We start from the raw sequence: 20,917 nt of genomic DNA, 5'->3' as shown, positions 1-20,917 counted from the left end.
CAAAGCGAGGTCCATACAGAAATGGTTTATCGAGATCGGTGTGGAAGAACTTGACTGGCCTGCATAGAGCCCTGACCTCAACCCCATCTAACACATTTGGGATGAATTGGAACACCGACTGCGAGCCAGGCCTAATCGCCCAACATTAGTGTCCGACCTCACTAATGCTTTTGTGGCTGAATGGAAGAAAGTCCCCGCAGCAATGTTCCAACATCTAGTGGAAAGCCTTCCCAGAAGAGTGGAGGCTGTTATAGCAGCAAAGGGGGGACCAACTCCATAGTAATGCCCATGATTTTGGAATAGGATGGTCGACGAGCAGGTGCCACATACCTTTGACCATGTAGTGTATATTAATGACTTCTCAAATAACAGTGGGCCTGTTATAGCCGTGATACAAAATCTCAAACCTTTGCATGTGGAATTGTATAGCCCACAATACAATAACAAAGACAGGTGCATCTTTGAGATGCAAGGGAGGGAGGACAGGTTTTGATACAGTGAGAGGCATAGTGGGTAATAGTGGTATACTTTTCAGGAAACTGGTATCAAACCCTGGTCCTCAACTCTGTGCATTCAACCAGGCTAGTCTGGGAGCGACAGGCAGTTAATCTAGGTCTCAAGGTTACCCATCATCATATGAGCCTACCACAAGTGCATGTATTAATGTATCAATGGTAGGCTACTGTAGGCTTACTGCTCAATGAGCATGTCAAGGTCTTTATATGGTGTTTGCTATATCCTACTGTTAAAAGGCCATTCTGGACAATGTTTATTTCTAAAAAAGTAAAGATATGGAGGGAGGGACATTATGCTAGTATACAGCAGTATATACATAATCACACACACACATCACATTATCATCATGATTATCACCATCTTCATCTTCATCATCAGGCGTTCCGCCTATTCGTTCCAGATGAGCGGCCTGTCTCGTGATCGGGTCTATATTTTAACCAGCAGATCAGCCACGTGACGACCACCGAGAACATGGCTAGGATGCTGGCCACCGACAGGCAGATGGGTCCCGCGGGCGAGGGCGGGCTGCTGTGACTGTGAACGAAGATCAGTCCCATGAAGAGCAGAACCAGCATGGACAGAAAGCAGAAGATCGCGCACACACAGCCCGTAGTCAGGGCAACCCGCTTGCAGCTCTGACAGCTGTCATAGCGCACGGAGTCCTGTGAGAGTGTAGTGGCAGTGGACAAGGTAGTGGAGGGGGTAGCTTGGCTCGTGGACGCCCCCGATGTCTCCTCGCGCCTGAGGGCGACGAGTGCGGGGTGCAACGGGGGAGGGTACAGGGGCAAAGCATCCTGAGGCAGAGGGTCAGAGTCAATGTACAAGGGGAAATCCTCCGTTACCTTGGTATTATTGGGCAGGTTTTGTACACGATAGTCCGGCACGGGCGTCTTGTGGCGACATATAGGGCAGCTGATGCGCCATGGACGCTCCTCGCGGAGATGGAGAGTGTTCAGGCACTCCTCGCAAAATGTGTGCAAGCATTCTAAAATCTTGGGTGCGCGACGGTCAAGGTCGAAATAATTGTAACAGATTTTGCATTCATACTCCTCGTACGGGAATGCTATATCCAGAACGCCCGGGGGTTCCACTCCACTGGATGCTGAATCTACCTCTGCCATGTCATCTTTCGCCATTCACATTCTCTACTAACACAAAGGAGCCGACAGGCAGAGATGCTGATGACGGTGTTCGTCTATCCACCGTTCATAAAAGCGCCATCATCTCTCTGATTAATTGTATAGCCTACTTTAAATTGTTTATATAGGCTATTTGTGTAATCCCCACGACGTCAAAAAATGAAAATCCAGGCGTCTCCCCTCATCATCAGTGTTCAGGTCCGCTGGTTAAATATTAAATGGGTCTCATTTTACGCTTTGGGTGTGGGAATCCGTGATGTCATGCGTGACGACTCTTCGGTGCGAGGGTTGGTTAATCCACGGGAGTGATCTGTGCTCAGCCCGCAGAGAGAAGAGACAGTGAGGCGCGATCGACACACAGTTGATGGTTATCTTTCCTCTCCGTTGGTCGAAACCGCCCGGGATGAAAGGCGAGGCCAATAGACACCGTTTTCATCCCTCTCTGGGAGTCAGAAGGAAAGGCGATGTAGAGATAATTAGGGCCGTCGCCATCATGCCAGACAGAAGGGATGTGCCATAATTAAATTAAAACATCTCATGAGTTTAAACGATAGACTCTGTCAAACAGTCAAAGTTTCATATTGGTCCCCCAGTGACATGAACTGTGTTCATACTGTTTTGTTTTATATCCTCCTGAGACCCAGCAATTAATTTTTGTTCTCTCTAGTGGACATCAGTTCTTGGTCCGTATCTCTGAGGCCTTACAAGCCACTGTATTAAGTCCTGTTTTTCAGTGATATCACGTGTGGGGGTGTGACCTTGACAACTTTATCTTCCTGGTTCTAAACAAAAATGGCTTCCATCAAAATTAGCACATTTTATGGACATTTGAAAATAAGTGGGTGTAATGTAATTATTAATTATTATTTTTTTAGTTTTAGATTCAAACTGTTTCTAGTAGGCCTAAGTGAATATCTCAGGAATAGTTAAGTGAGTTGTCAGGACTGTGTAAAACATTTTCACATTAAATAAGAGCTTATCAAGAAATGTCCTCTGTAGTAGACACCCAGATGCCGCAACTATGTTTTTCACTTACTGTAGGCTACCCATTGACTGTAGTCAAAGACAGTACAGTATGAAGATAGGCTGATCATACTTGTATGGAATGTCATGACGACGTTGGCTAGCATAGCACATGCATAGAAACACTTCATCTGGTCTAACGGTCGTCTCGCGCCAAACTGCGCATATGCAAGCCGTCATATCGAAGGCACTCCTTCAATATAAAGTTGTTTTTGACGAAAATGAAAACGTGTCAGTTTGTCACTTTCACGACGTTGGAGTTCATCTACTTAAAACATTGTCTCGAATATAGGTTGTGCCTTTAAAGTTCGAGAAAATTAACAACTAAGGAAGAATTGTTTGCTTCTCTCATTGACTTCCCAAACCCCAAACCCTGGCCTAGTCTGTTTGTGTCTGTTTCGCAAGCGTTCCACGAAGAGTCGCGATGTTGCGCCTCTGGGTTTAGAAACTGTTGTAATGTAAATGTTTCCTCTTCATATTTATGTCCTAATGACCACTACAGAGGACAATTTTGCACTTACAATGAAATAGAAATAACAATATATATACAGTACATATGTTTTTTTTCTTGGTAACTTGTTTATTATTTTTTTCTCACCCCAAACACTTATGTTATGTAAAAAATAAAATCCAAAACGTTTATTTTCGCGTTTCAGGAGGATATTATAATATTCGGTTGGCCTATAACCTAAACGGACATAGGCAATTTGCACCTTGAAGCATATCCCGTTTTGGGAATATTGAAGACTAGGCCTGTAGACGAGCTCCCGAGTGGCTCAGTGGTCTAAGGCAGTGCCACTGGAGATCCTGGTTCGAATCCAGGCTCTGTCGTAGCCGGCCGCGACCGGGAGACCCATGGGCGGCGCACAATTGGCCCAGCGTCGTCCAGGGTAGGGGAGGGAATGGCCGGCAGGGATGTAGCTCAGTTGGTAGAGCATGGCGTTTGCAACGCCAGGGTTGTGGGTTTGATTTCCCACGGGGGGCCAGTATAAAAAAAAAAAATGTATGCACTAACTGTAAGTCGCTCTGGATAAGAGCGTCTGCTAAATAATGTAAATGTATTTGTCTTATTATTCTGTATAAGGCCCAAAGTAGATACTTATTTTATTTGACCCATTAAGTCTTCATGTTCAATATCACTTATTGAATAAAGGCATATAGCATAGCCTTAACCCCATTTGGCCTCATTAGGCTATATGTTGAAAAAAATATTTGAAAGAAGAACAAAAATTTAGACATGCACGCACACACACACACACACACCCTGCAGATAAACATAGGCTACATTGTTATCTCAAAGTTATAGGCCCATTGGCATAGACTATTAGAATACATTGCCAATCTTTTACAAAGTAAATATAAGGGTTTTAAAAAGAGTGGCTGATCTTAACATCTAGTCTAAAGGTCGGTGAATTCGTCTGGCTTTATGACAGCTCGGTGCTCCCGGCTTATCCCACACACACCTGTCAAACCGCACCTGCATGCCCAGAAAACACACCTCTGTGTGGGATGCCCAGGGTATGTAACGCACTCTGTCGTAATCTGTACCTGCCGGTCTATTCTCATACACCTCATAGGCTACTCTTGAGAGAGTTGCGATGCTCAAACTGCTTAATTATCTGCATGGTTCGGAGCTTGTGGCATAGTTCCGGAGGGCATGAGGTCTGTTCCCCATCGAAGCCGCGCTTCAGAACGGAAACTGGACGCATCCTCCGCGGGAGACCCCGCTCTGAGACGTGGACGCACCTGACAAACTTGCTCGACTGCTGTGCAGTAATGGACACGCTGTTACCAATGAACAGGACGGCAACTCAAATTACAAACACAAGGAAAATCGATACAATGTTGGTGTAAGTGTAAACTTTTCTTTGAGATTTGAATGAGTTATTGAGTTGGAGAAACAGAAGAAAGTAGACTCCCACTGAGCAAAAACTGGTTGAATCAACGTTGTTTCCACGTCTTTTCAACCAAAAAAAGTCAATGTGATGACGTTGAATCAACTTGGAAAACTGATTGGAAATGTTATAAATTGTCACTGGTGTAGAGAGGAGTAGGCAGTCGCAGGTTTAGAACTACTGAATATATTTACGCACCATAGATCAAAGCGGGACGAAACTCAAACGCTGTTGTGCTCAAAATATATCTTAATAAACAAAAAGGCACAGGGCGAACCCAAAGTGCAAAATAAAGTACTCAGGAAATAGTAGGAGAGATTCCTCTCAGGAAAACAAGTAACATTTTCAATGACCGACAACTGGCAGAGGGAGTATATACACAGTGATAGAGTGGGGATAGGAACCAGGTGTTTGTAATGATGACAAGACAAGTCCGGAGTTGATGAGTGAAGGGCGTTTTCCAGCAGTAGGTTCCTCAGCAGCTAGAAGGCCAGCGACGCCGAACGCCTGAGCTGGACAGGAGAGGGAGCCAAAGCGAAGGCTGGTGTGACATCAATGTAAGGCAAATTATGTATTTTTTTCACCCAACTTTTAACCTAAATCCAATGACATGGTGAATGTTTTAGTTGATTTTACATTGACTTCACGTTAGTTGACAACTCAACCAAATGTAAATCAAAACTAGATGTTGAACTGATGTCTGTGCCCAGTGGGCTATAGGCTACTTTCCCAGGGCCGGCGTTATGGGCAGGCATTAGGGGGCCTGGGCCGTACTACCGTACCCCCTTTCCCATGCAAATAAAATATTTAAATATTGATAATTTATTTGACTGAGACGTTCACCGACAGAAAGACGCAACAATCTCAGATAAAGCATCCAAGCGATCGAAACATCACCCCTCTGTCTTAGTATGTGTAGCCCATGTATCAGATGCTGTCTGATCAAAAAGAGATGGCATGTCATACTCTTTTCGGCCAGCCGCATCAGATACATGGGCTATGAATTAGACGTTCATCCATGTTCCTCAAATGTCAAATTTCGAACTTGTTCCAAACGTCAAATTTCGAAGTGTTTAAGGTTAAGTTTAGGCATTATCTCCAAAATCTTAAGGTTAGGCATTAACTCCGAATGGTTAAGTTAAGGCTTGGGCTAGGCTTAAAACAAAAATAAGTATTTATAGCTGGATTTGAAGATGCAACCTTTGGCACTAGAAGCAGATGCTTACGCCCATCCGCCTAAACCTACTTGAAGGTAACGGTGCTCACTGTTTCGACTAGTGGCCGGTTTCCATGTAATCTCCTGACCTCCTCAGACATAGATGGACGTCGAATACTGACTTGTATCGCTGAGGATGGACGTTGAATACTGACTTGTATCACGGGTGACCTGGCTGGGGCTACATATTGTAAGACAGAGGGGTGCTGTTTCACTCTCTTGGATGCTTTCTCCAGTGAGATAATTTCAGCTGTGGGAATTGAAGGAAAGTTGGCAGGTGCACAGTGTACGGTTCGGATGCTGGAATTATTTTGGACGAACGTGCAAAGGTAACCAACCTTTTGAATAAGCGTGTCCAATAGGTTTAAAGTAAATTGAAATTCAACATTATATATTTACTCCTGTCCATATATAACTAAATTAAATAATTCAAAATACTTCATTGCTTCATTGCATGAATTGTTTGCAATTGTTTGCACATGATTGTGTATTTTTATCAATTCCCCATTACATATGTCACCAGTAGTAAATGTACCATTAATCCCCATCATTTGGTTACATTCATTTCTGTTAATGCATGTATTAATTAGTAATTTACCGTTCTCATTCTCAGAGTGGAAACGTTGTTTGCAGATTTCAAAACCTTCTACACTTATGAGAAACACGTTTTGGTTTATTTCATAACCATCATTAATGAGTTTTGACTTTCATTGTCTTTTGTTTGGAGTGCTCCATGTGAGCAATGAGCATGTGTCTGGTTTCTCTGTTGAGGGAGCGCGCGGGCCTAAGCACCATAGAAGTACACTTTTAGAAAAAAGGGTTCCAGAAGGGTTCTTCGGTTGTCCCCATAGGAGAACCCTTTTTGGGTCCAGGTAGAATCCTTTTTGGTTGCAGGTAAAACTATTTTGGGTTCCATGTAGAACCCTCTGTGAAAATGGTTCTACCTGGAAGCAAAAGGGTTCTACGTGGAACCAAAAAGGGTTATTCAAAGGGTTCTCCTATGGGGACAGCCGAAGACCCTTTTAGATTCCAGATAGCATGATATTTTCTAAAAGAGTACCTTGCCTGCTGTGCGCAAAATTGGAAAGTGCCCATTTGGGGATGTCTGATTTCTGATTGTCTTAACTCACCATGTCCACCACTAATAAGCTGAGCTTCCCAGTAATTTTTTCTTTACCTCACACAGTAAGTCAACAAAGTCTGTTTATTTAACATCCAGTACATTTTACATTTTAGTCATTTAGCAGACGCTCTTATCCAGAGCGACTTACAGTTAGTGCATACATTATTATTATTTTCATACCCCCTGTGGGAATCGAACCCACAACCCTGGCATTGCAAACGCCATGCTCTATCAACTGAGCTACATCCCTGCCGGCCATTCCCTCCCCTACCGTGGACGATGCTGGGCCAATTGCGCGCCGCCCCATGGGTCTCCCGGTCGCGGCCGGCTACGACAGAGCCTGGATTCGAACCAGGATCTCTAGTGGCACAGCTAGCACTGTGATGCAGTGCCTTAGACCACTGCGCCACTCGGGAGAAATAGTTCCTCACAGTTTTTGAAAAACCTTTCCAACACTCCCCTTCCATAATCACAAAGCCTCAGTGTGAAAGAGCAAAATATTATAATCTGATGATCCGATATATCCAGTGGAAACGTCATGAAATACCTGAACACTTTTCCCAAAAACAGCTGTCTGTTCCGAGCTCACTGGCATGGGAAACTCTGAGGGTCCGGAATAGGCTCTTTGATACAATGTTGCAAGTTTGCTAGAGAGACAGCTTCAGGCTGGACCCAATTGATTGATTTGATACAATGTTGCACTTCACTCGCAATAGTTAAAGTCAAGACAGAAAGAAAGGGAGACAGACGGGGAGTAGAGAGATGAATGCGGTTGAAAGAACCGGAATTTTCATCAGGATATTTTCTACTGTTTTTATTTTTTCGGCTTTGTGTTTTTACTTAGTTGACAATGGAAATTATAGGCCTACTGCTGCATTGGCCAATAGGCAGGCTATCGCTGAGTTCCATGCATGCACTCATTTCTTTAGCAGCCAATGGATCACAGTGTATCAATGTGTCCATATGGCAGAGGCTGGTGCTTTCGCATTGAATTTTAACTTTTAGATTAATTCAGATTTGTATGATTAACAAGTCACAATGATTTTGAGAAACGAAAAAGTTATTATTTAAATGAAACTGTTCCATGAAAATGTGCATATGAAAATCATAACTGGCATGCAGATCGGTAGAAATGGTAGGATAAATTGTAAGCTTCCCCAAACTTGAAATGTATACGCCGCCTATGAAGTGATTTGTTTGACAATCAGATGAAGACATAATGACTAATTGTGTTCATGCTACATTTTTATAGTTAAATGAAATGTCTTAACTATAAAAACGTGAGAAAAAAAAAGTGCTCCGGATGAGGATGATGTCACAACTTGATCTGCCGCACGTGGTTCTGTTTCTCTTTTCCCGCCATTACACATTGGAGGTCCTGATGGTGACTACCGGAAATGGCAGTGCCTAAAACATCTTTGGTGAAATTATTTTCCAAAATACAAAATATTTGCCATTCATCGCGTTTCATAGGCTATCCATGTGACTCATGAGATAAATACTTTGCAACTGACAAAGCTGTCCAAAGGCTGGAATTGATAACAATGCTCCATGGTCTATTATTTTCTACAGGAGTCTGCTCCTGCCAACTTGTACAAGTTGTACAGGTCGAGCCGAGGCCATATACAAATAGTTCATTTCACAATATGTTTATTTTTGAGGCTACAAGTGGTTATCTTGGTCAGCATATGGTTACAGAGGAGAGAAAATTATAGGAATGACAATGACCTGCAATGAGCCTCCTTTTTGTTATCATACTGTAGGCTACTGTGCTTTTACACTGTGAATGAGTGGTAAAACATTTACTGTAATCAATAAGGTTTCCCTCCTCTTCTAGTGTCAGATATCCCAGATATTTCCCAACTGGCAGCCTGCATGCCAAATTTGGCCCTCGGGTGGTTTTCTGAGCAAAAAAATTAACAATTATATATATATTTGTTTGTTTTTGTTGGAATTTTCATTGTTGGACATAAAAGACTGTAAAACACCAGGAAATCAGCTCCAAGTGATTTTAATTTTGGAACTCTGTTCCCAAGTATCCCCACGCATAATAGAGAGACATCTGTGATCGTATAGAAATAATAAATAATAATTGATTGGATTTATATAGTGCTTTTCTACCAACTGAGGTACTCAAGCGCTTTACATAGTAGATGGAAACTCACCTCATCCACCATCAATGTGTAGCACCCACCTCAGTGATGCACAGCAACCATTTCTGTGCCAGAACGCTCACCACACATCAGCTATCAGGTGGAGAGGTGAGGAGTGATATATCCCAATTAGGAATGAGGGGGATGATTAGGTGGCAAGGATGAAATGTGGCCAGGTTGGGAATTTAGCCATGACACTGGGGTGAACACCCCTACTCTTACAATAAGTGCCATGGGATTTTGAATGACATTCGTTTTGACTTCCCATCCAAAAGACAGTACCCTAGGCAGGGCAATGTCCCCAAATGTAATCAAGGTTTGAAATGATTATGTTTCAGTCAAATATTATTTTACATTTTTTAAACATTTTTAGTCATTTAGCAGACACTCTTATCCAGAGCGACTTACAGTTAGTGAGTGCATACATGTATTATTTTTATTAATTTTTTCATACTGGCCCCCCGTGGGAATCGAACCCACAACCCTGGCATTGCAAACGCCATGCTCTACCAACTGAGCTACATCCCTGCCTGCCATTCCCTCCCCTACCCTGGACCGATTGTGCGCCGCCCCATGGGTCTCCCGGTAGCGGCCGGCTACGACAGAGCCTGGATTCAAACCAGGATCTCTAGTGGCACAGCTAGCACTGCGATGCAGTGCCTTAGACCACTGCGCCACTCGGGAGACTTTATATATCTGTTTAGGCTTCTTGCGGTCAATTTGCAGTCTTATTATGTACCGGCCCCCTGACCATCTGCTAAATAAATAATTGGCCTGCGACTCAATCTAGTTGATGATCCCTGGTCTAGAGAGACTACTCCTCTTCGAATATGTGAGGTCTTAACTCTGTACCCACCCACAGGTGTCTGCTAGGCCCCTGTATGAGGTGAAGAATCGGCTGCTATACTTGCTGTTCCTGGTGTCAGCTGGGCTGGGTCACAAGGTCTTCTACATCATCTTCCCGCCTTGCTTACACTGGAACCTAGACCCCTTCCTCTGCAGACGCCTCGTCAACATCTGGACCGTAAATCACCTGTGGTTGCTAAAAGAGAGTCTTTGCTCTTCAAACCATCCTCCCACACATAAATATTTTCTCTCTCTTCCACTGCTACCTGTTAAATTTACACCTGCGGTTTCATTACAGAAAATACATGTTAAACTATTGGAAATGTGTATGAGAGAGAGAGAGAGAGAGAGAGAGAGAGAGAGAGAATAAAGCTCTTCTTCTCCCTCACCTCTGACCCCTTACCCCTCTCTGACCCCCCCTTACCCCTTTCTGACCTGGTCCTGGCCACAGGGGCCAGGTTGACTGGTGCTACAGGGTAAAAGGACCGGCAATAGGACAGAACAGGAGGGTCCCTAAATGACTCACTATTTGGCTAGCACCTATTAACAATCACACAATTTCAACCATTGTATCATAACGATTTATTACTGAGTTATAAACAATCGAACAATTAATCGTTTATACTCATAGATCATCCATGTTCCTGCATCTAGTTATGCTTTTTCCATGAAGCTCAAACACACACACACACACACACACACACTCTCTGACAGTGAGTGACAGTGAGTTTGTTTCCTCTCCTCCAGCACAAGGTGTGTGTCCTCTGAGCGACCTGCCCATGTTCTGCCCCAGGGGAGGAACAGTTTGTGGAGTGAACTCTGAACACCCAGACACCTGTAAACTCCAACAAAACACGCTCACTTGCTCACTGCACGCACGCACACACACACACATACACACACGCGCGCGCACACACACACGTGCACACACACACAGTCACACACACAGAGTTACTCTAGAGTGTAGTTAGACATTACAACCTAAGTTGATCTCTAGTCTGGTCAGCCTGTTTTATTGACCTCGTCATTGCTTTGAGGTTCTCTCTCTCTGGGAACCATTTGGTCTGACTGCCCTCAGGGTAAACAGCCCTGCACTTGTAAAGCCCCCTCTTATTGTGAAGCTGGTGTTTTCTAGGGTTCACGCTGTCCCCTCGCGCACACACACACACACACACACACACACACACACACACACACACACACACACACACACACACACACACCTTACTTACAGGGTAACTTCAGTTGCCATGGTAACACATGGATTTTCTTAATGATCTTAACTAACATCACTGAATTAGAGACTGTGACCCTCTCCACTCTGGTCCTCTTCCTAAAGCATGCTGTATTGACAGGATTTAAACCAGCATTTATTACATAATATAAAACAAACCAACTGTGTTGTTTTTTATTATTTTGTTTTAAGCCTTCCCCAAACCGTAGCCCTAACCTTAACCACTCTTAATTAATGCCTAAACTCTTAACCTTTGAGTTGTTTATGTTTTAACCCTGTAACCATGCGGAATTGCTGCTGTAACCATGCAGAATTAATGCATCCAAAATAGATGTTCATTCATAATATATCAAATTTCGAAAGGAAGCGATGAGATCTTGTTGCAGGAACAGCCCATTCCTCCCCAACCCACCCCACCCCTCCTTTCTCACCACCCTCCCCTGTTGACAGATCGAAGTCCAGAGCGACACTGGGCCCGATCAATACTCTCATTCATTCAGCTAAATCTGCGCTGTTACTATCTGTTTATGACCTGGACCATCTTTAACTCATCTCTTTATGTGATGGTGCCTGGCCAGTCATTTGATGTGGGCCACACAAAGAGCCTAATGTGTCATCCCACTGTATGGGTTGCTCTGTGGACAGTACCAGTGGGATTGATATGATTGGTGGCCTGGCAACAAGGGCAGGGTACACTATTATTCAGATTCAGAGTGTTTAATAGTCACATGTACAGAGGTTGCAGATGTGATTGCAGGGTACAGTGAAACAATGAAAATGGTAATATAAAACAACAACAGAAATAGAAATAGCACTATATACATCATAACAACTATAGCATTGATGTATAAATAAATGTCCATTGGTGTGGAGGCAGAGTAAATTGTGCCCGTGTCTTGGAGGCAGTAGCATCAGGGACAGTATTTCTTCCCAGGGAACAAGCGGCTGATTGCTAAAGAGATAGATAGTGACTCTCTTTCCTCCTCCCTCCCTTCTCCTCTTCTTTTCCCTCTTTCAGTCTATAATCTCTGGTTGCTATGCTAACCATGATAAGAAGCCTATAGGCAGTTTTATCTCTCATGGACCATGGTTACTCAAACACTCACTGATTATAGTGTCCCCATCCTGTCAGTAGGAATAGTCATGGTTCCACCTCTATATCCTTCTTTCTGTAGCTCGCGCACTCTTTCCTACCCCATCTCTCTCTCTCTCTCGCTCTCGCTCTCGCTCTCGCTCTCTCACTCTCGCTCTCGCTCTCGCTCTCGCTCTCTCTCTCTCTCTATCTATATCTCTCTCTCATTAAATATAAAAGGCAGAGCTAAATACAACTCCAGCCTGGGTGGAGGGTCAGCCCCCGTGTCCCACTAGCGGCATCTCCTAAGGATGTGTAGTAGACAGTCAGTGTGTACTGATTGGCCGCACATCCCTGGCCTGGCATGGCCTGCACACTGCACACCCTCTCTGGCCCAGTACACACTCAGGTTGTACAACTGATGTACAACATATTTGTCGCACAACGGTTGTGATACAACATCGTTTTCCTGCACAAACTCTCTGTTGAATTAAAATATCAGTTGTTTCACAACCATAGTGTCAGAACCTGAGTTTGTACAGGGCCTCTGTGGAGTGTGTCTGTGTTACTGTATGGGTACACAGTCACCATCAACTGAAGACACTGTGTCAGCAGCTTATGGTTGTCTTTGATTATTACAGTAGATTGTGTTGCTGAGCAACTGCAGACTGTGGTCCTTTTATAGAAGTGTTCCTTGCGTCTTCTTTCAAACTGGTTACTACAGACTGAATGATTACTTATTTATAGGATACTGTGTGGCCATTCTTAATGGAGCATTGAACAATCAATCAGGTTAGCTTCATACATTAGAATGTTTTTGATTTATTCTTTGCACAGTAAAAGTGTACAGAGTTCTAACCAATCAATAAAATGTATTATTAAAGCCCTTTATGAAGACTTACCCTTCTCTCCTCTCTTATCCGCCTCTCCTCTTTTCCTCTCCTCTTCTCCTCCTCTCCTCCTCTCTTCTCATTTTAAAGTGGCCTTTTATTATCCACAGCACAAGGTGCACCTGTGTAATGATCATGCTGTTCAATCAGCTTCTTGATATGCCACACCTGTCAGGTTGATGGATTATCTTGGCAAAGGAGGAATGCTCACTAAAAGGGATGTAAATAAATTTGTGGACAAACTTTGAGAGAAATACGATTTTTGTGCGTATGGAACATTTCTGGGATCTTTTATTTCAGCTCATAAAACATGGGACCAACATGTTGTATTTATATTTTGTTCAGTGTAGTTTGCCGGACTCTGTACAGCCTTATCCGGAAACAACCCCTAACCTCTAGACCTTCAATGTATGCAGATTTGAAGGACCTGAAATAGGTGTAAGCATTCCTGTTAAGGGGGCTTGTCTCTCCTGAATCATGACCCTGAGTCCTGACTACGCATCCTGGACAATGTGCTGGGAGCGGCGGAGTGGCCACTCACCATCAGTCACCATCAGACACACCCACACAGCTGCTGTTTGTTCCTCTGATTGACTACATAGAGTAAATGACTGTCAATCTCTCACCAAGGATAAGTCTGGCCTGCCTCTCTCTCTCTCTCTCTCTCTCTCTCTCTCTCTCTCTCTCTCAATTCAATTCAATTCAATTTCAATTCAATTTAAGGGCTTTATTGGCATGGGAAACATATGTTAACATTGCCAAAGCAAGTGAAATAGATAATAAACAAAAGTGAAATAAACAACAAAAAATTAACAGTAAACATTACACTCACAAAAGTTCAAAAGAATAAAGACATTTCAAATGTCATATTATGTCTATATACAGTGTTATAATGATGTGCAAATAGTTAAAGTACAAAAAGGAAAATACATAAACATAAATATGGGTTGTATTTACAATGGTATTTGTTCTTCACTGGTTGCCCTTTTCTTGTGGCAACAGGTCACAAATATTGCTGCTGTGATGGCACACTGTGGTATTTCAACCAATAGATATGGGAGTTTATCCAAATAGGATTTGTTTTCAAATTCTTTGTGGGTCTGTGTAATCTGAGGGAAGTATGTGTCTGTAATATGGTCATACATTTGGCAGGAAGTTAGGAAGTGCAGCTCAGTTTCCACCTCATTTTGTGAGCAGTGTGCACATAGCCTGTCTTCTCTTGAGAGCCAGGTCTGCCTACGGCGGCCTTTCTTAGTAGCAAGGCTATGCTCACTGAGTCTGTATGTAGTCAAAACTTTCCTTAATTGTGGGTCAATCACAGTGGTCAGGTATTCTGCCACTGTGTACTCTCTGTTTAGGGCCAAATAGCATTCTAGTTTGTTCTGTTTTTTTGTAAATTCTATCCAATGTGTCAAGTAATTATCTTTTTTTCTCATGATTGGGTTGGGTCCAGTTGTGTTGCTCTCTCTCTCTCTCTCTCTCTCTCTCTCTCTCTCTCTCTCTCTCTCTCTCTCTCTCTCTCTCTCTCTCTCTCTCTCTCTCTCTCTCTCTCTCTCTCTCTCTCTCTCTCTCTCTCTCTCTCTCTCTCTCTAGTAAACAAAAGTGAAATAAACAATACATATTAACAGTAAACATTACACTCAGAAGTTCCAAAAGAATAAAGACATTTCAAATGTCATATTATGTCTATATACAGTGTTGTAACAATGTGCAAATAGTTAAAGTACAAATGGGAAAATATAAATATGGGTTGTATTTACAATGGTGTTTGTTCTTCACTGCTGCTGTGATTGCACACTGTGGTTTTTCACCCAGTAGATAAGGAAGTTTTTCTAAATTGGCTTTGTTTTCAAATTCTTTGTGGATCTGTGTAATCTGAGGGAAAAATGTGTCTCTAATATGGTCATACATTTGGCAGGAGGTTAGGAAGTGCAGCTCAGTTTCCACCTCATTTTGTGAGCACATAGCCTGTTTTCTCTTGAGAGACAGATCTGCCTACAGCGGCCTTTCTCAATAGCAAGGCTATGCTCTCTCTTTCACTCACTCACTCACTCACTCACTCACTCACTCACTCACTCACTCACTCACACACACACACACACACACACACAACAATCAATCACCTACTCAAACAACACCAGCCTCAGAAACAGTGGTAGTGTGCTGCAGTGGTGACATTGTTTCTGAGAGAGTATGCATAGCTACGCATGTGGTGACATTGTTTCTGAGAGAGCATGCATAGCTATGCATGTGGTGACATTGTTTCTGAGAGAGCATGCATAGCTGTGCATGTGGTGACAATGTTTCTGAGAGAGCATGCATAGCTGTGCATGTGGTGACAATGTTTCTGAGAGAGCATGCATAGCTATACAGTGAGGGGAAAAAAGTATTTGATCCCCTGCTGATTTTGTACGTTTGCCCACTGACAAAGAAATGATCGGTCTATAATTTTAATGGTAGGTTTATTTGAACAGTGAGAGACAGAATAACAACAAAAAAATCCAGAAAAACGCATGTCAAAAATGTTATAAATTGATTTGCATTTTAAAGAGGGAAATAAGTATTTGACCCCCTCTCAATCAGAAAGATTTTTGGCTCCCAGGTGTCTTTTATAGAGGTAACGAGCTGAGATTACGAGCACACTCTTAAAGGGAGTGCTCCTAATCTCAGCTTGTTACCTGTATAAAAGACACCTGTCCACAGAAGCAATCAATCAATCAGATTCCAAACTCTCCACCATGGCCAAGAACAAAGAGCTCTCCAAGGATGTCAGGGACAAGATTGTAGACCTACACAAGGCTGGAATGGGCTACAAGACCATCGCCAAGCAGCTTGGTGAGAAGGTGACAACAGTTGGTGCGATTATTCGCAAATGGAAGAAACACAAAATAACTGTCAATCTCCCTCGGCCTGGGGCTCCATGCAAGATCTCACCTCGTGGAGTTGCAAAGATCATGAGAACGGTGAGGAATCAGCCCAGAACTACACGGGAGGATCTTGTCAATGATCTCAAGGCAGCTGGGTCCATAGTCACCAAGAAAACAATTGGTAACACACTACACCGTGAAGGACTGAAATCCTGCAGCGCCTGCAAGGTCCCCCTTTTCAATAAAGCACATATACATGCCCGTCTGAAGTTTGCCAATGAACATCTGAATGATTCAGAGGAGAACTGGGTGAAAGTGTTGTGGTCAGATGAGACCAAAATCGAGCTCTTTGGCATCAACTCAACTCGCCGTGTTTGGAGGAGGAGGAATGCTGCCTATGACCCCAATAACACCATCCCCACCGTCAAACATGGAGGTGGAAACATTATGCTTTGGGGGTATTTTTCTGCTAAGGGGACAGGACAACTTCACCGCATCAAAGGGACGATGGACGGGGCCATGTACCGTCAAATCTTGGGTGAGAACCTCCTTCCCTCAGCCAGGGCATTGAAAATGGGTCGTGGATGGGTATTCCAGCATGACAATGACCCAAAACACAGGAGTGGCTCAAGAAGAAGCACATTAAGGTCCTGGAGTGGCCTAGCCAGTCTCCAGACATTAATCCCATAGAAAATCTGTGGAGGGAGCTGAAGGTTCGAGTTGCCAAACGTCAGCCTCGAAACTTTAATGACTTGGAGAAGATCTGCAAAGAGGAGTGGGACAAAATCCCTCCTGAGATGTGTGCAAACCTGGTGGCCAACTACAAGAAACGTCTGACCTCTGTTATTGCAAACAAGGGTTTTGCCACCAAGTACTAAGTCATGTTTTGCAGAGGGGTCAAATACTTATTTCCCTCATTAAAATGCAAATCAATTTATAACATTTTTGACATGCGTTTTTCTAGATTTTTTGTTGTTATTCTGTTTCTCACTGTTCAAATAAACCTACCATTAAAATTATAGGCTGATCATTTCTTTGTCAGTGGGAAAACGTACAAAATCAGCAGGGGATCAAATACTTTTTTTCCCTCACTGTACATGTGGTGACATTGTTTCTGAGAGAGCATGCATAGCTATGCATGTGGTGACATTGTTTCTGAGAGAGCATGCATAGCTATGCATGTGGTGACATTGTTTCTGAGAGAGCATGCATAGCTATGCATGTGGTGACATTGTTTCTGAGAATCAAAGAAGGCACATAGCTATAGATGTGTAGTGGTCTGGTGCAGTGGTGACTTAGTTTCTGTTTCAGAGAGGGCACATAGCTATAGATGTGTAGTGGTCTGGTGCAGTGGTCTGAATGGCCTGAGGCGATCTCTTAGGTTCTGAGGGGTGAAAGGTCAGGACAGTCAATCACAGTGGCCCCTCCATCCCAGCATCCTTTGTGTCCATTCAGAGTCCTCTCTTCATTAACTTCTTCTGAAAGGCCCCCCAGCTGCAAGAGGGAGGGAGGGAGGGAGGGAGGGAAAAGGAGAAAAGAAGGTCAATGAATACACATGACATGGGCTCTCTTCACTGTCATTGAAATGGAGGGAAACAAAAACACAAACAGGTAAATAATATAAAGGAGGGAGCGGGAAGGGAAGGAGAGATGGAGAGAGACCGTTGTGTAAAAGAGAGGAAGACTTTAAGGCAGTCCATATGTCAAAGTGGCAGAATAGATGGATGACAGATAGAAGATGTAGTTGTCTTAGGGGGATTGACCAATGGAGGACTTGATCAAATATCAACAGGAGGAAAAGGCTAGACAAAGAAGACGAGAGAAGGAGAGAAAGAAGTGGCCCTGCCCAGAAACAACCCCTATCCCTAGAGCCGTGTGTAGATCTGGAGGAATGGATAGGTGTATAAGCAATACGTCCATTTCCCTCCGATTGGCTAGGTGGGTTAAGCACGTTCCGATACTCTCTGTACAGAAAAATGTTGGGAATTTCTTGGTTCCACCGTCATAGTCTGACAGTCCCAAGCTGATGAGGTTTTCAGATCGTATCCATCATTTATCAAAGTATCAGAGAATGTCTCATCAGACAGTATGAAAATGGTATGCACTCACTAACTGTAAGTCGCTCTGGATAAGAGCGTCTGCTAAATGACTGAAATGTAAATGAAATGTAAAATAGTTGTGTATTTTGTAGTTGTGTATGTGTGTTTGTGTGTGTGCACCCACATCTGAGTGTGATTTGTGTGTGTACCTCTATTTTCTGTCCACAGTTCCAGTTTGTAGTGGGTCTGCTTGTGGCGGTGGTGCTGTCTGTGTGGGTGTGTCTGAGTCGTCTGTACACAGGCATGCATTCTGATCTGGTGAGTCTCTTCCTCTGCCCCGACAGTACTGTATATAAAGTACTTTATAAAGTACTGTATAAAACATTCAGATCCAATGCAGGATTTATTATTCATACTGTATGTCTGGCTGGCACTCTTAACTAGGGGGCCCTGCCTTTCACATTCATCATGCCATTACAGAAGAATAAGTAGTTCATTATGACCTGTAAAGAGTTTTTGGAGTAAAGTTGAGATAACTGAGGTTCCAGTACAACACTCAGACCAGAGGAGGTTTGTGGGAGGAGCTATAGGATGATGGGCTCATTATAATGGCTGGAAAGGAATGAATGGAACAGTATCAAACATATGGAAACCACATGTATGACTCTGTTCCATTAATTCCATTCCAGCCATTACAATGTGCCTGTCCTCCTATAGCTCCTCCCACCAGCCTCCTCTGACTCAGACCAGCACTTCATCACCATAAAGACCACATCACCCTTCAAACTACTATGAATATGTCTGTCTAAGCAGTTACAAAAATGTATAGAATACATGTACTCTATATACTCACCCTCCCTGATGGTTTCAGGATGTGATCTGTGGTGCTCTAATCTCAGCCACCTATCCATACTGGGAAACATTTGACCGGCTCCAGCTCACCTCCCTACTCTCCCCCGTCTGGGCGTTGGTACTGGCCTTCTTCCTGAGCTTCACCTACCCTGTGCTGGACCATTACACCACTACCATCCTGGGGGTGGGTGCAGGCTGTTCTGTGGGCTACTGGGTGAATGAGAGGCTGGGGGTGATGTTTGAGCCCCAGGGGGTGTTACCCGTACCCCTGCCAGCACTGACACTGGGTGGCTTAGCCCTGGGCAGCGCCCGCTTTGTGGTGGGTGTCGTGGCGTTGGTGGCGACTCGACAGATGGTGAAGACAGCCAGTCTGTGGGTGCTGTGCTCCTGGTATGGAGTGTCAGTCAAAGACAGACGCCAGGAGAAGGAAGGAGATCGAGGTGCCGTATAAATTCACCACCTATACATCCATAGGCCTGGTCCACTCTATTCTGGTCAATAGACTGTTCATAGGACTGGCACTGCTATGACCCAATGCTGTTACTATATAACATGAATGATGACAGGATCCTAGCAAGTGTTGTATAAAAATGTGCCTTGTATATTTCTCTCTGACATTTTTACCTTTTATACCTCTGATTTTATACATTGATTCTGTATTTCACACATTATTGTGTAACTTTGAAAGACTGAAGACAAATTAAAAGATTCAGAATTATACCGATTTTATTTTCAACATGTTATTTATGACCATTTTTTCTCCCTTGACTTTTGTAAGTCCTTGATACCTCCTTCCTTTTTTATCACATTCAAACATACCTAAACACCTCTAGAATTACAGTACTGCATTGTACAGTCGTGGTCAAAAGTTGAGAATGACACAAATACTAATTTTCACAAAGTCTGCTGCCTCAGTTTTGATGATGGCAATTTGCTTATACTCCAGAATGTCATGAGGAGTGATCAGATGAATTGCAAAGTCCCTCTTTGCCATGAAAATGAACTTAATCCCAAAAAAACATTTCCACTGCATTTCAGCCCTGCCACAAAAGGACCAGCTGACATCATGTCAGTGATTCTCTCGTTAACACAGGTGAGAGTGTTGATGAGGACAAGGCTGGAGATCACTCTGTCATGCTGATTGAGTTAGAATAACAGACTGGAAGCTTTAAAAGGAGGGTGGTGCTTGAAATCATTGTTCTTCCTCTGTTAACCATGGTTACCTGCAAGGAAACCAGTGCCGTCATCATTGCTTTGCACAAAAAGGTCTTCACAGGCAAGGATATTGCTGCTAGTAAGATTGCACCTAAATCAACCATTTATCAGATCATCAAGAACTTCAAGGAGAGAGGTTCAATTGTTGTGAAGAAGGCGTCAGGGCGCCCAAGAAAGTCCAGCAAGCGCCAGGACCGTCTCCTAAAGTTGATTCAGCTTCGGGGCACCACCAATGCAGAGCTTGCTCAGGAATGGCAGCAGGCAGGTGTGAGTGCATCTGCACGCACAGTGAGGCAAAGACTTTTGGAAGATGGCCTGGTGTCAAGAAGGGCAGCAAAGAAGCCACTTCTCTCCAGGAAAAACAAACATCAGGGACAGACTGATGTTCTGCAAAAGGTACAAGGATTGGACTGCTGAGGACTGGGGTAAAGTCATTTTCTCTGATGAATCCCCTATCAGATTGTTTGGGGCATCCGGAAAACACATTGTCCGGAGAAGACAAGGTGAGCGCTACCATCAGTCCTGTGTCATGCCAACAGTAAAGCATCCTGAGACCACGGGGGGCCAGTATGAAAATGTATGCACTCACTTAACTGTAAGTCGCTCTGGATAAGAGCATCTGCTAAATGACTAAAATGTAAATGGGTTGCTTCTCAGCCAAGGGAGTGGGCTCACTCACAATTTTGCCTAAGAACACAGCCATGAATAAAGAATGGTACCAACACATCCTCTGAGAGCAACTTCTCCCAACCATCCAAGAACAGTTTGGTGACGTCCAATGCCTTTTCCAGCATGATGGAGCACCTTGCCATCAGGCAAATGTGATAACTAAGTGAC

The 20,917-nt window shown here is 43.6% G+C and overlaps 1 protein-coding gene and 1 pseudogene across 1 annotated transcript; one reads left to right on the top strand and one right to left on the bottom strand.

Moving 5' to 3' along the window:
* Nucleotides 1–228: 228 nt before the first annotated feature.
* LOC121567190 (RING finger protein 223-like) lies at nt 229–1,993 on the bottom strand. Its single transcript, XM_041877123.1, has one exon. It carries the CDS (start codon nt 1,650–1,652, stop codon nt 891–893), a length of 762 nt encoding a protein of 253 aa, XP_041733057.1. The 5' UTR covers nt 1,653–1,993; the 3' UTR covers nt 229–890.
* Nucleotides 1,994–4,301: 2,308 nt separating this feature from the next.
* On the top strand, nt 4,302–19,423 carry LOC121566999 (annotated as a pseudogene).
* Nucleotides 19,424–20,917: the final 1,494 nt, after the last annotated feature.

The sequence above is a fragment of the Coregonus clupeaformis genome, chromosome 5 (genome assembly GCF_020615455.1).
Source record: "Coregonus clupeaformis isolate EN_2021a chromosome 5, ASM2061545v1, whole genome shotgun sequence".
Lineage (NCBI taxonomy): Eukaryota > Metazoa > Chordata > Actinopteri > Salmoniformes > Salmonidae > Coregonus > Coregonus clupeaformis.
Note: the sequence above shows the minus strand (reverse complement) of the source record. Positions and strands in the feature narration are given on the sequence as shown.

Bases quoted from the DNA above. Each gene is read 5' to 3' on its own strand.
- LOC121567190 (XM_041877123.1), bottom strand. From the start codon at position 1,652: ATGGCGAAAGATGACATGGCAGAGGTAGATTCAGCATCCAGTGGAGTG.